Source organism: Gossypium hirsutum, chromosome A05, assembly GCF_007990345.1.
Source record: "Gossypium hirsutum isolate 1008001.06 chromosome A05, Gossypium_hirsutum_v2.1, whole genome shotgun sequence".
NCBI classification, from domain to species: Eukaryota; Viridiplantae; Streptophyta; class Magnoliopsida; order Malvales; family Malvaceae; genus Gossypium; species Gossypium hirsutum.
The window spans coordinates 28,066,282-28,081,515 of record NC_053428.1 but is presented as its reverse complement, the minus strand read 5'-3'; the positions used below and the strand labels follow the sequence as shown (position 1 = coordinate 28,081,515).

At 32.5% G+C, this 15,234-nt stretch overlaps 2 protein-coding genes across 5 annotated transcripts; both read right to left on the bottom strand.

Moving 5' to 3' along the window:
- Positions 1-65: 65 nt before the first annotated feature.
- LOC107957625 (cyclin-B2-4) lies at positions 66-3,106 on the bottom strand. Of its 4 annotated transcripts, none has more exons than XM_016893170.2 (12): positions 2,766-2,994; positions 2,498-2,580; positions 2,272-2,407; positions 1,972-2,028; positions 1,831-1,876; positions 1,617-1,745; positions 1,402-1,533; positions 1,227-1,316; positions 921-1,142; positions 740-838; positions 469-647; positions 66-388 (listed from the first exon to the last, which is right to left on the bottom strand). In XM_016893170.2, exons 2-12 carry the CDS (start codon positions 2,550-2,552, stop codon positions 250-252), a joined length of 1,284 nt encoding a protein of 427 aa, XP_016748659.1. In that variant the 5' UTR covers positions 2,553-2,580; positions 2,766-2,994; the 3' UTR covers positions 66-249. The 4 variants fall into 4 exon arrangements, with proteins under 4 accessions (XP_016748659.1, XP_016748660.1, XP_040968048.1 ...); XM_016893171.2 differs by having other exon boundaries at positions 1,402-1,530; XM_041112114.1 differs by lacking the exon at positions 1,972-2,028 and having other exon boundaries at positions 2,766-3,106.
- Positions 3,107-14,001: 10,895 nt separating this feature from the next.
- LOC107957627 (oleosin H2) lies at positions 14,002-14,810 on the bottom strand. The gene has a single exon (XM_016893173.2). It carries the CDS (start codon positions 14,724-14,726, stop codon positions 14,175-14,177), a length of 552 nt encoding a protein of 183 aa, XP_016748662.1. The 5' UTR covers positions 14,727-14,810; the 3' UTR covers positions 14,002-14,174.
- Between the last annotated feature and the right edge of the window lie 424 nt (positions 14,811-15,234).

Genomic DNA, 15,234 nt, shown 5'->3' with positions numbered 1-15,234 from the left:
TTGCAGAAGTTAAAATCTGGCGTTAGTGATGATGGATGGTGGCATTGACACGTAAAAGAATGAAGTTGGGACCAAAGAAATGAAATATCAAACCATGTAATCACTTTTACAATATTTTCAAAAGAAATGAAATATTTATAAACTCAAGGGGAGGGGGCAACTTAAGTTGCAGGAGGGGGCACAATTCCTAGTTAGGCTGGATTTTTATCAATGGATGGCAATGCTAAGCAGCAAGCTGTGCTAGAAACTTTAAGCCTCCAATAGAAAAGTTGGTGCCTCTGTTTTTGCAGCATAACCGTACTTAGATGTACTGTACTTCCTTTGTACGCCTGTAAGTTTCCCTGTCCCTGCTTTCTGGTGAAACCTAATCATCATTCTTGAGCATTCCCTACAGATGAAATTTGCTACACTTAGTTTCATCGCAAATACAACAACAAAGAGACAGACAAAGAACCCAAAGAGACTTACATAAGCTGCTCCTCCGAGAAGGTAGTATACCACTCGCTGGTCTTGCTCCAATATTTACACCCACTAAGACTACACTGAGCAGTGAAAATAGCAGCAGCAGCTAACAGAGAAGGTGGGAACTTAAGCATTTCATATTCAACTAGGCAAAGCTCGATCATGAAAAATGACAGAAGCTCAAGCTGCAAGGTTTCAACAAACCCATCTCAGATTCAAACATTGTTGGATACTTGCATAATAGATGCAAAAATGTCAAAGTTCCTTGTCACCGTACCTTCTTGTTTGACTGAGCAGCTTTGAGAAATCTCCTCATAAACACATACGGCGTAGGAACCGATAGATTGAATTGTAAGGTGTTGATCATCAGTTTCTCCTACAAATCATTATGTCATTTCTATTTCCTATTGAGCCATCAAATCATTAAATGAGGCAAAAAAAGGGTTTAAATTACAAACCATATCAAGCACTTCTTGCCTACTGTAAGCCTTGTCAGAAATGAGAACCAGATCCTCAATAACAGGAACAGAAACTTCTTCATATTTGCAGGCTAGAAGCATGGCTGTTACTCCAACCAGCTGAAGTTTCTTCCTTGCTATTTGCTTAACTGCTAAAAACCTATCAATTAGATTGATCGTGAGATACAAGGTCTCCTCCATCAGCTCAAACTTGTAGTGAACCTGGCATCCCATTATTCTCATTAATGATGGGTTATTCATCTATAACAAGGATGTAAGGAAATTAGCTAATCATCTGTATGTTACCTCTATCAGCCAGTCAATGAGGATACCTCTCATCCTTTGATTAATATCATATTGCTGTTCCATATAATTTGGAGGAACACAACCAGTACACTGCAAAAAATTAAAAAAACAAGTTGAGTGAATCAACCCCAATAAAAATACTTCTTTTTAAGTTGCAATCACACACGTGAATCACCTCTGCTTTCTTGTAGAATTGGTATAAATCATCAATATACTCAACAACTGCAAGCGGATTCGTTTTATCACAATTGTCAATGTCCACAAGAGGATCATCATCATCATCCACGTCTTCCATTTCAACCTCCTGCTGCAGAGGACACATAGAATCAATGTTATTCTCTCAACCATAAAAAAAAAGAAAAGAAAAGTAAAGGAGGTTTGTTTCCCTACCATCCGCTCAATCTCCTCCATCATAGCTTCTGTGTGTTGCACAAACATTGGCACATCCGAGTTATCCACATCTATGATGCTGCAATGTTCATTTGAATCTGGCACTGACTGGATTGGTTTCTTAATTTCCTGTTAAGAGTAATTAACCACTTATATAACGTGACAGAATAATCGAGGATGATACCAAAATTTTTTTATTGTGAAAAAATGGTACCTCAGGTTCCATTTGCTGCTTGTTAGCCATCTGGGCAGCGAACTTCCTGAATTAAAAGGAATCATAAACAGAAAGGATCAAGAAGATGATATTGTTTTGGCAATCAAAAGAGACATCATTAAACTAAAAGGAGGTGCTAACCTAGTAATTGGTCTATGCTGAGGTATGGGTGGGATCTTATCACAGACTGCATTTCTTCTGACAAGATTAAAAAAATCGTTGGACAGTGATTATCAAAACTTCAATTTCATGCTGCTGAGAGAAATAGAGCAACAGAAAAAATTTATGTTTTAAAAGTGAAAAAAAAAAGGTCTTGTTTTGGATCATTGAAATACCAAGACAAAACACCCCTTCCCCATATTACATAATTAATTCAAAAGGATCTACTTTTTATCAGTTCTCAGCAGTAAAACAGAGAGAGAATTTTAATGAAGTACTCACTCGGATAAAGGTCTCTTACTGACTGCACAAGGGAAAGGTGGGCCTTCAATTAGGTTCCGGTTAATAGTGCTCAATGCTCTTCGATTCTGCCCAGTCGCTGCCACGAACTTCCCTCTTTCGCCAGCATGTAAGCCCCCTTTTTTTTTTATCAAAATTTTACTTTAATTTAGAAGTTCTACTTAAACATTAAAAGAAAGGGTACATAAAATGGGGTTGAGTTAATCACCTTGATTTCGGGAGGCTCCGATGACTCCAGGATTGTTTTCGTCCGATCCAGCCATTATTTCCGGTATGTACAAACAACAACAACTGCAAACAATAAGAATCCTCTTAAGATAGATATCCCCAAACTATAGAAAAAGATAATCAAGACACCCCTTTAATACAAAATAAAATTAATCCCTTTCTCTTTTCTTTTTTTTTTGTCGAAATATTTAAAACTGAAAGAAATAAAGAAAGAAGATTAAAAAAGAGGAGGAGAAATTTTCAAGAACCTTTGTGAAAAGAGTTTCCGACTAGCCGGACGATGGTGCAAAACGTCGTTCGAAGTGGGAGAAGGAGAAAGAGGTTAGTCAAAAGAATAACATGAGAGGCTGAGCAGCAGCGAAGCAATGGAAGGTATGTCTTGCACTTCTTGATCGGGCAGGTGAGGCTTTTTGACTCAGAGAAAAGGAGACGCAATGAGCGGATGATATATGTATTGTCGGCACATTTTTATTTTTAAAACTAACGGCTAGCATATCTCAGCCGTTCGATTTCTAGATGGACTTTCATCCTCAACGGTAACCTTATCATGTGCTTTCAAATTTTCCCCTTCTGGCTTCTTTCCAATATGACTATACCGTTATTCTTTCTTTTATTCTATATATAAAAAAACTTCCTTTTTGTATATTTAGGTTATAATATGCTTTACCTCCTTGTACTTTTTGTATATTTAAAATTTAGCTTTTTTTATTTCAAAAAATTTAATTCTCTATTTTTATATTTAAAAATAAAAATTTAATTATTAACTCTGTCAAAATTATTTTATTAATTCAATACCATTTTTTATAATAAAATTACAGAGTTAACATTTTTTTAATTTAAAAATATTATACCAACAAATTTTAATAAAACTTTAATTATAGTAATAATCGGACCTAAACTTTATAATATGAAAAATTCTAAAAATAAAAAAGACAAAGAATATAGAAACAACGTCTTTGATCTGATTTAGCAAGTAATAATATTCTGCCACGTTGACCATTTGTCTGCCGACTGATGATTTTTTTAATAACTTGTCTTTTCATTAATCAATCCTTGTTTGTTAGGGTTTAAACTTCATTAGCAGGTAGGTTTGTCAGTAAGTTCACTGACTCTTGTTTCTCCTTTCTTAATCTAATGCTAATACCAATAGTGGTACTATCTTTTGTTTTTGGTATCACCACCAATATTTGATGTTTTTTTTATCCCTTTTTGTTTGTGAATAAATAATTATACCTTCTTTGGCTAATTTGTGCAATAACATAACAAAAATTTGATTTAATACATCATAAATATTATAATAGTTGCAATAACGCAAATATTTAAAGTTTGATAAAAAAGCGATTGGATCTTAACTCGATTAGCATTGATATTGTTATTAATGTAGGAAGACTTAAGTTCAAGTGCATTGAAGCACATTATCTTCCTATTTAATGGTTGGAAATATATTATAGATAATTTTAAATATTGCATCAAAAGAAACCTATAATAAAATTGATATTCAAATGAGAAGATATTCTTATCAAATAAGATAATAGAATTGTATACAATAAATTTTTTTACTGTTAATGCATCAATACTTTTATAACACTATGATATGGTATTTTTAAACTAGTTAAGATATGGCACTAATGGATCAAAAGATTTTTTAATCATTCTTTTAAAAATAATATTTATATCTAGTAATTTTATAATTACCGGAGTATTTAATAGACATGTCTTATTCATATTAAATTCTTTTAGATCTTTTTTGTATATGTCAATTCATATATGAAGATTTCATACATTAAGTGCTAGATCCACTAGTTTAGATAAAATTTTATTTTTCTAAAATTATTTATCTCAAATATTTTTTTAAATAACTTATTATTTTATAATCTATTGAGGAGTCCCAATAATAATTATTAAAAATAAATTCTAATCATGATCCTTTTATAAAAATACATACGGGTATGTTAGACTTTTTCAACTGTTATTCACTTAGTCAACTTTATCATATATATGTGTAAATCATATAAATATTTATACAAATGTATTTAACAATTTTTTGAAAAATTCTATATGCTTCTAGCATTCTATTCCTTTAGAAATTTTAAAAAGCCAGTTAAATATTCATTAGACACAAGTCAAATTTTCATGAACCGCTATATTAATAAATACTTAAAGATTATTGCATCAACCACAACAAAACATCATACCTTTTTATAATCAATTTCAAGATTTGAAAAATCCTTATATTATAAGTTGTAGTTTATACCGTAAAACTTCATTTTCTTTACTGTTTTTTTTTTTTGCAAGACTATCCATTTGCATCTTGATGAACTTATACCTTTAGATGTTTAAACTATTAGTTTAGAAACTTCATTGTTGGATATTTCTATTTTAGCCAACTATTCTATACCTATATTTCTTGATGAATTTGTATTCAAAATCCTCATTTGCTTTCATTATTTTAACAATCATATTACATATATTGTAAATCAATTTTTTATTTGAGTTCTATATCTTCTTATAATAATATAACTTAAGATAATTTATTGAGATATCTTTATTTTCAAGTACTTGAATCAAGTTTTGCAAAGAAATCCTCGCAGCAGATTGAAAATATGCTAAATGCTATCATTCGACATATAAAAAAGCCTAGCTGCTTTTTCTGGGGTTGCACCATTGGAGCTACACCCATTAAAACAAAACCTCCAAAAGTTGCTCAAGTACCATACCTTGTTGAACTTTGAACTCAGACGATGGTGTTAAGTCCCGGTGACAATTTATCTAACGAAGGAGCCAAGCGTTTTGCAAATAAAGGAAGAATCAACTCAAGAGAGAAGAAAAATATTTCAGCAATACTTTTGAGAGATTTTCTTATGACTCAAAATAACATACACCAGGAGAACCCTCAAAGGTAAGGGTAAACATGTTCTCAAAACTAATTGAAGAAGGTTCTCCTCAACGCTTCTTACAACAAGAAAAAATGCATACAAGTAAGGTCTGATAGTCCTTGAGTCAGAGATATATTTGGGTTTTGACAGCAGCAAAAGAAGAGAACAAGACAGAAAACAAAAGAGCAAGAAGCTTGACATAATTTATTTGTTCACAAACGTGCAGCAAAAAAATAATATGCTTTATACAACTGATATGCTTGCTCATTAAATATGAAAACAGTACACTTATAATTAAAATATAACACCAAATATTCAACTAATTCCACTAATTAGCATTGGACTATTAAAACATTGCTTGTACACATGAATAAGCTGACTTATCCTTATCACCTAAACCCATCAAAACATCAACAACTAAATTCATTTTTAACCAAAATTAAATTACATTACAACTAAAACAAAAAAAATGTTGTTGCAACAACACAATTGCTGTAGCATGCGTACAAGCTATATGTACTCAACAAAATCATCATAGCACTATGCATTTTAACAAAAACATAACATTAGCATGGTTGGCCATTTTCAACAATATAACACTGTACAATCACGAAACCTCTCTACAAACCATGAATGAAGGGGCAAGAGGAAGCCCCTTCCAACAAATACAAAGAGAAATTGTTGGAATATTTTCAAATATTTATAGTATCCCAATAACTATAAATGAATGGGTGTAATTAATCAAAATATAAAACTTTTGGTCATTGGTCAAAAGTTATATCATTTGATTTTTTAAAAAAGAATTATAACTATTCAAAAATATTATTTGAATAGTTACAAAATTAAATGAATAATTATTATTATTATTTATTTATTCATAAAGACACCTATTGAAAGATGTCTCTATGAAGAGACATGAAAATTCCTATAAATAGGAATGGGATTTCATTTGGAAATCATATCAACAAATTCTAATATTATTTCTTCTCTTCCTTCATTTTCTAATATTATTAGATTATTCTATAAAGTATTGCTGCAGAAATCCTTTGTAGAAATTGAGTTTTTGTTATACATTACTCAATGCATAGTGGACTATTCTCGTCAGTGCAAAACGCAAATAGTCATTGGCTTCATTGTATCCTCGAGGTTAATTTGCTTGGAACTCGTTTGCACACTGAAGATAAGTGGGGGCGAATATAACCTTAAATATAGTGGCTTGATACACGCCTTGGAGCCTGTCCTATTTCTTCTTTTTCTTTTCGAGTTCCGATTGTGTGTTCGAGTTTTTTCCTTACCGGAGTTTTGTACTAACAATTTTAAGGTTATATTTCATGATGACTACCACAACACATGAAAGTGGAACACTAAGGGAGTTGGCTTCCAACTTTGTTAAACTTGATCGTTTTGATGGTGGTAATTTTCGACGATGGCAGAAAAAGATGCACTTTTTGTTATCAACTTTGAAGATTGCTTATGTTTTGGATACTCCAAGACCTGAAGAGAATGAAAATGAATCTGTTGCTGCAACCCGAGAATGACAAAAATGGGACAATGCTAATTATATGTGCATGGACCACATATTGAATGGTTTATCTAATGGTTTGTTCGACACCTACCAAAACGACGTCACCGCTAAAGAATTATGGGACAAATTGGAGGCAAGATACATGACCGAAGATGTTACAAGTAAGAAATTTCTTGTCAGTTGTTTCAATAATTATCAAATGGTTGATGGTCGTTCTGTTATGGAACAATTTCGTGATATTGAAAAGATGCTGAATCAATTTAAGCAATATGATATGAAAATGGATGAAATGATTGTGGTATCCTCCATAATAGACAAACTTCCTCCATCTTGGAAAGACTTTAAAAGAAGTCTAAAACATAAGAAAGAGGAAATATCTCTTGAGGCTTTGGCAAATCATCTTCGTATTGAAGAAGAGTATCGAAAACAAGATCAGAACCTAAATTCTGAAAATGCCAAAGTACATGTTACGGAGGAAGTACAGACTACTAAACCATTCAAGGGAAAGTTCAATCAGACTGATAGAGCACCTAAGTTCAAAAAGAAACAAAAGGGCTCATGCTATCATTGTGGAAAGCCGGGACATTTCAAGAATGAATGTCGATTTTTAAAAAAGAAATCATCTTCTAAGGCTGATAATAACGAAAAGTTCGTTGCAATGATATCTGAAATTAATATGGCACAAGATGATAATACATGGTGGATTGATACCGGAGCAACCAAACATGTGTGCAAAGACAAAAGCATGTTCACAAAGTTCACACAATGTGAAAATGACAATGTCTTGTACATGGGAAATTCTTCCACCGCAACAATTAAAGGCAAAGGGTCTGTTGAACTACAATTCACTTCTGGAAAGGTTTTAACCTTAAATGATGTATATTATGTACCAGAAGTTAGGAAAAATTTAGTGTCTGGAAGTCTGTTGAATAAGTTTGGTTTCAAACTTGTTTTTGAGGCAGATAAGTTTATTTTGTCTAAGGGAGGAATTTTTGTGGGAAAAGGGTATATGTATGAAAGCATGTTCAAATTTAATATTATTAATAAGAATAAAAATACTATTTCTGCTTATATGGTTGAATCATTTTGTTTGTGGCATTATAGATTAGGTCATTTGAATTATAGAAAATTGAATGACATGTATAAATTAGATTTAATTCCTGTTTTTAATAATAATATTGAAAAATGCAATACCTGTATGTTGACTAAAATTACAAGAAATCCTTTCCCTAAGGTTAAAAGGAAAACAAAATTGCTTGATTTGATACATAGTGATTTATGTGACTTGCATAATACTCTTACATTAGGTGGAAAGAAATATTTTGTTACTTTTATTGATGATTGTTTTAGATATTGTTATGTATATTTATTGCATTCAAAAGATGAAGCGCTTGATAAATTTAAAGTTTATAAATCTGAAGTTGAACTTCAGTGTGAATCATTTATCAAGTGCTTAAGATCGGATAGAGGTGGAGAATACTATAATCCAAGTTTTTTGAACTCACTAGAATTGTCCATCAAGTTTCAGCCCCTTACACACCACAACAAAATGGTGTAGCTGAAAGGAAAAATAGAGTCTTGATTGAAATGGTAAATTCAATGTTATCATATTCAGGTCTTGGACAGGGTTTTTGGGGAGAAGCTGTTCTAACAGCTTGTCATATATTGAATAGAGTTCCTAATAAGGAAACTAAAATAACCCCTATGAACAATGGAAGAAAAGGAAACCAACCTTAATTATTTAAAGGTTTGGGGTTGTAGAGCTATTGTAAAAGTTCCAACACCTAAACGTAAAAAGTTAGGTGAAAGAGGAATTGAATGCATATTTATAGGTTATGCACATAATAGCAAGGCATATAGGTTCATAGTAATTGAACCAAATGATTCAATTTCAATTAATACGGTTATTGAATCAAGAGATGCTATTTTTGATGAAAATAGATTTAATTCTATATCAAGACAATTACAACCACAACAATTGATTCATTCTTCAAATGAGAATGAGATTCCATTGAAACAAATTGATAATAATGATGAATCTTGTCAAGAATTAAGAAGAAGTAAGAGGAATAAAAAGGTCAAAGATTTTGGACCAGATTTCATTATGTTTCTTGTAGAAGGAAAAGGTGAAAGTATATGCAATAAGATACCTTATTGTTATAATACCGAATCTGATCCTATTACATTTGAAGAAGCAGTGAAATCTCAAGACTCTGCTTTTGGGAAAGAAGCAATAAATGATGAAATGGATTCAATAATGGGAAATCAAACTTGGATCTTAGTTGATCTTCCACCAGGTTCCAAACCAATAGGTTGTAAATGGATCTTCAAAAAGAAAATGAAGGTCGATGGAACCATTGATAAATTTAAAGCAAGGTTGGTAGCAAAAGGTTTTACACAAAGACAAGGTATTGATTACTTTGATACCTATGCTCCAGTAGCAAGAATTGCTACAATTAGACTATTAATATCACTTACCTCTATATATAATTTGGTTGTTCACCAAATGGATGTTAAAACTGCATTTTTAAATGGTGAATTGGAAGAGGAAGTGTACATGGAGCAACCGGAAGGATTTGTTGTTCCAGGACAAGAGCATAAGGTATGTAAGCTTGTTAAATCTTTATATGGGCTTAAACAAGCACCAAAACAATGGCACCAAAAGTTTGACAAGGTTGTTTTAGCTAATGGCTATAAAATAAATGAATCCGATAAGTGCATATATAGTAAATTTGATAATGGAAAGGGTGTTATAATTTGCTTATATGTAGATGACATGCTCATTTTTGGCATGGATTTGGAACAAATAGAAAACACAAAGAAATTCTTGTCAAACAACTTTGCTATGAAGGATATGGGTGTAGCATATGTTATTCTTGGGATTAAAATAACCTGAGATGAAAGCACTATAGCTTTATCACAATCACATTACATTGAAAATGTGCTTAAAAAGTTTGATCTTTTCAACTGTATACCAGCATCTACACCCATGGATCCTCAATTAAAATTAGTATCTAATGCTGGTAGGAAAATTGATCAATTGAAATATGCAAGTCTAATTGGTTGTCTTATGTACATAATGACTTGTACAAGACCAGATATTGCATATGCTATTGGAAAATTGAGTAGATACACAAGTAATCCAAGTAGTTTGCATTGGCAAGCTTTAAATAGAGTACTTAGGTACTTAAAGAAAACTATTAACTATGGATTGTGTTATAATGGATATCCTCCAGTTTTAGAAGGGTATTCGGATGCTAGTTGGATTACAAGTTTGGAAGATCATGCATCTACTAGTGGGTGGATCTTCATTCTTGGTGGAGGAGTCATTTCTTGGGGTTCCAAAAAACAAACATGTATTACTGATTCCACCATGACAGCAGAATTTATTACATTAGCCGCTGCATCTAAAGAAGCAGAATGGTTAAGAAATTTGCTTTATGATGTACCTTTATGGCTTAAGCCAATTTCACCTATTTCTATCCGTTGTGATAGTGAGGCTACTCTAGCAAAGGCATATAGCCAAGTATATAATGGAAAGTCTAGACACATTGGATTAAGACATAGTTATGTCCGACAATTAATCTCTGATGGAGTGATCACTATTAATTATGTGAGGTCAAGTGAAAATTTGGCAGATCCTTTGACAAAAAGTCTTGCTAAAGATGCAGGAAAAAGGACCTCAAGAGGGATGGGACTCAAGCCTATTAATTAGAGTCACCCATGATGGAAACTCGACTCAACGCTTGGTATAACGTCAAGTCTTGAGTTCAATGAGACAAAGTACATCATTAGTATGTGACTGTTAGCACTATAAATAAATCCATCCTAAGATTAAAGTGCTAGGTACCCGTAATGATAAGGGAAGGATGAGTAATGTACTCTTAATGGACCCATAACATAAATATGTTAGAGTGTTATAATTACGGGAACACTTTTGATGGGATCTACCTATGTGAGTGGAAGTGTGGCCGCTTCTAGGAGCTTAAGGGCTTGGCTCTGACAGCACTCATGAAAAGAGGACATAGACACATGGCTATAATAGTGTCCCTAGATACTATGCATTGACTGATGTTGAAATCATTGTGTGAGATGTGTTCAGTTAATCAAATGGAATAGTTGGTTCAAAGCTTAGTCTACCATACAATTTCGATTAACTTTAACATGTTTTCACTAAGTGAAGGTTCAATCGTAAGACACCTTTATTTATGCAAATTGATTTCCAAGAATATCAAAATCTAAATATTTTGAAAATGGGGGGAGATTGTTGAAATATTTTCAAATATTTATAGTATCCCAATAACTATAAATGAATGGGTGTAATTAATCAAAAGATAAAACTTTTGGTCATTGGTCAAAAGTTATATCATTTGATTTTTAAAAAAGAATTATAACTATTCAAAAATATTATTTGAATAGTTACAAAATTAAATGAATAATTATTATTATTTATTTATTCATAAAGACACCTATTGAAAGATGTCTCTATGAAGAGACATGAAAATTCCTATAAATAGGAATGAGATTTCATTTGAAAATCATGTCAACAAATTCTAATATTATTTCTTCGCTTCCTTCATTTTCTAATATTATTAGATTATTCTACAAAGTATTGCTGCAGAAATCCTTTGTAGAAATTGAGTTTTTGTTATACATTACTCAGTGCATAGTGGACTATTCTCGTCAGTGCAAAACGCAAATAGTCATTGGCTTCATTGTATCCTCGAGGTTAATTTGCTTGGAACTCGTTTGCACACTGAAGATAAGTGGGGGCGAATATAACCTTAAAGATAGTGGCTTGATACACGCCTTGGAGCCTGTCCTATATCTTCTTTTTCTTTTCGAGTTCCGATCGTGTGTTCGAGTTTTTTCCTTACCGGAGTTTTATACTAACAGAAATAAAAGCCTTTCCCATTGATCGTAACTTAGCTCATCCTGTGATCTTGATGTAATTAAGAAATAATATTATAATGAAGAGATTTGAAACACAACAATAGCAACATGGTTGTCATCTTCGCTGTAGTGTTGGTGCATAATCGTTCTTCTCCTTTACTTGGAAGTATTATTCGCTTGAAATCTCAAAGAATTGTTGTCTATTTTCGAAGCCAAGACGACAAAGGCAAAAACAAGAGATAAGAAGAAAAGATTTCTTGGTGAAAAACAAAGAAAGAAGATTACAGAATATGAGAAGTGACACTCTAAGAAAGCCATATTTATAAATATTTAGATGAGAAATTGAAACAACACTCAAAGAGAGATTTTTTTTTTTGAAAAATTCCAGTGAAAAGCAAGCACGTTTTTGGAACTAATTAATACAAAGACACAATGACAGAAGACAACAATCATTACCTTTTAAAATCACTTTAGGCCTCACCATAACTCCTAAAAGCCTTAACCAAGATTCAAGTCAACCCAAATCCCTTTATCTTACCTTTCGTCCATGGGGACAGTTGTCATGCCCTAACCATAGAAGAACTTGGTTAAGCTCACTTTGTGGCCTTGCTAGAAGGATAACATTAATATCTCACTAGAGCACCACGTCAATAAAATGGGCATGCATATTCCCAAAAAGATATTAGAGAAAAGCTCTAGCATCTCTTAATTCATCTTCTCCCTAAATTTAATGACATATGTCTAAACTACTCACTTGATCTCCTCATGTCGATTCCAATAGTGTGTAGATACTAATTGAGTTCACATTCGCTGCTCTAACTTTTGCAGCTATAAAGTGAGGGTAGCTATGAAGTGAATGTTAGATTTATTAAAATAAATCTATAATAAAACTTAATAAATCAGTATCTCTCATGTCAAATCATCAAGAATAAATCAAGAATAAAATTAGATGTGGAAGTTAAAACTTTCTGGATCTTAGTGATTTGATCTTTCCAAATTAGCACACAAGAAATTCAAAGAATATTTGCTCTCTCTTTCCTAATGATGGAATATTAGAAAAAATATCTTGTGTGTAATTTAAGAACCATAACCCTAATATTTATAACCGTAGCATATTAATTCTAATCAAATTCTAATTAACCTATCATTAATTAGAATTTGATTAGAACTCAATTAGTAGAGTATCTACACATATTTGACCCATATTTTATTTAATAATTAAAACCCAATAAAATTTTAACCAAATTAGATCACTTTTAATTTGGACAAACTTATCATAATAATAAATAATAATATGTAATTATCCTTTTAATTTGGACAAACTTATCATAATAATAAATAATAATATATAATTATCCTTATTATATATAATAGTAAATAATAATATGTAATTACCCTTATTATATATGTAATGTGATGAGCATATTTTCTATGCATCGAGCCATCTTTCCTCCATAATTACGTCATTCATTTTAACACCGAAACAAGATAGAGGAGAGAACAAGTTGAACTCTACAACCTACACCTTACTCAAATACCACTTCTAACTCAAAAGATCATCCTTAGTGACTCCTGCGGTGAACCACCGTCTACCATCTATGTTCATTGTTCACCCTAACCCTCTCTATAACTTAACTGTTATAGCAAAAACAAAGTGACTAGAGGGTTAAAGAATCGTATTACAATGTTGATAAAAAGCTTTTTCTTTTTATCATTTATGTGCTCTCTTCTTGTATCCGATATTTATAGTTGAGTTTTACATCCATTCGTTTTGTTATAATACTTACCTTCATAAGAATCCTTTGTAACTTCTTTGTTAAAAGTGAACACCCTCGGAGACAAGTAATTGTAATTATCTCATTATAATTTTCTACCATATTTACGATTTTCTAAATCTACTCCAAGACAGAGAAGTTGTGGCTACAATTTGTTATCTAAAACTGTATCTAATAACTAATAAAAAGTTTCTTAGTTAAATCACTGGCCTTTTTTTAGATAAATAATAATATTTAAATAATATAACAGCAATATGAGATTAAATAAATCACTAAACTACCTAAGACCTTTTTAGCAGCGATTAATGTTGAGAAGGCAGTAAAAAAACTTGTCGGAGATTGAGCTTAAAATGGAAGACAAATAGCAGGAGATGCAGCGTTTATAGTACTACTTCTTTGAATTATAACCCAGAAATTGAAAACGAAAAGAAAATGACCAGGAATTTATTTGAATACAGAGAGCTGCTTACAAGTTACAATATACAACCACATAGAGCAGCACAAGGACATAAGCATAGAAGCAGAACAGAGCAACAAAATTGATAGATTACTTTCTAGCATATCAGCCGACTGCTACAATAGGAAACTTCAACCCACAGTCTTGTTTCCACCTTCTTGTGTCTTACTCTTGCCACCTTCTTGTGTCTTACTCTTGCCACCTTCTTGTGTCTTACTCTTGCCACCTTCCTGTTCTCTGCCTCCCTCAGAGATCCTTCCTCCTCCTTGGCTCCTATTCTGGATCTTCTGCTCCATACTCACTGCCGTGTCCGGCAAGGGCCACTTCACTGGGTCTAGCCCCTGAGACATAGAGCCCCTGCTTCCACGAATATAAGTAGCAATCCACGACAGCGATGACAGTCCAGTGATCCCAAATGCTCCGGAGGTCAAGAATCCGGCTATGGAACCCGCAATGAGAAAAGCAGCAGGTACCAAAACAGGGCTGAAAATAAGGAAAAGTGGGGCGGCAATAGCAAGACCTATGAGGGATCCAATAAGGCTCAAACCAGCAAGCAAGAGGAGGATGCCACCAACAGGAAGGAGGGTGGCAACCATAAGAACTTTTGATGTTGAGGGTCCATTTTCATGGAAGAAATTCTTCATGTCATCAGTTCGGCGCAATTGCTGGTGATGCTCAGCCATGGCTGCAGAGGGTTCTTTTTTTTTTTAAAAATTTTTTTCTTGTCCTTCACTGAAATGAAAATAGAATAAAAAAGGAAGGGTGAGGGAATGAGCGGATGAGTAGTGGATTTAAGGAAACAAAGGGGGTTGACGCGTGGAGTTTGACGACAGTTGTTTGATAGATAGTGTAAAGTGGTCTGCATGAAAACATGTGTTCCTAAGTATCTTCTGCCGCTTTGTCGTTTCTTATAAATAGGAATAATATTTTATGATGAAGTGGTACTGCTCGACTCTTTGTTGAAATACACAGATCATTAATGCATGAATATAAAATTTTCAATCTCTTGTATTGTACAATGTGCAGCACCACTATCTGTAAAATGAATCAACTTACTGGTGGTAGGGTTAACTGATCCGCAGATTTCTTAAATATATTTTTAATTTTTAAATATTAATTAATTATATTTGTTAAATATATTTTTAATTTTTAAATATTAAGTAAATATTAATTAAGATTTCTTAAATATAC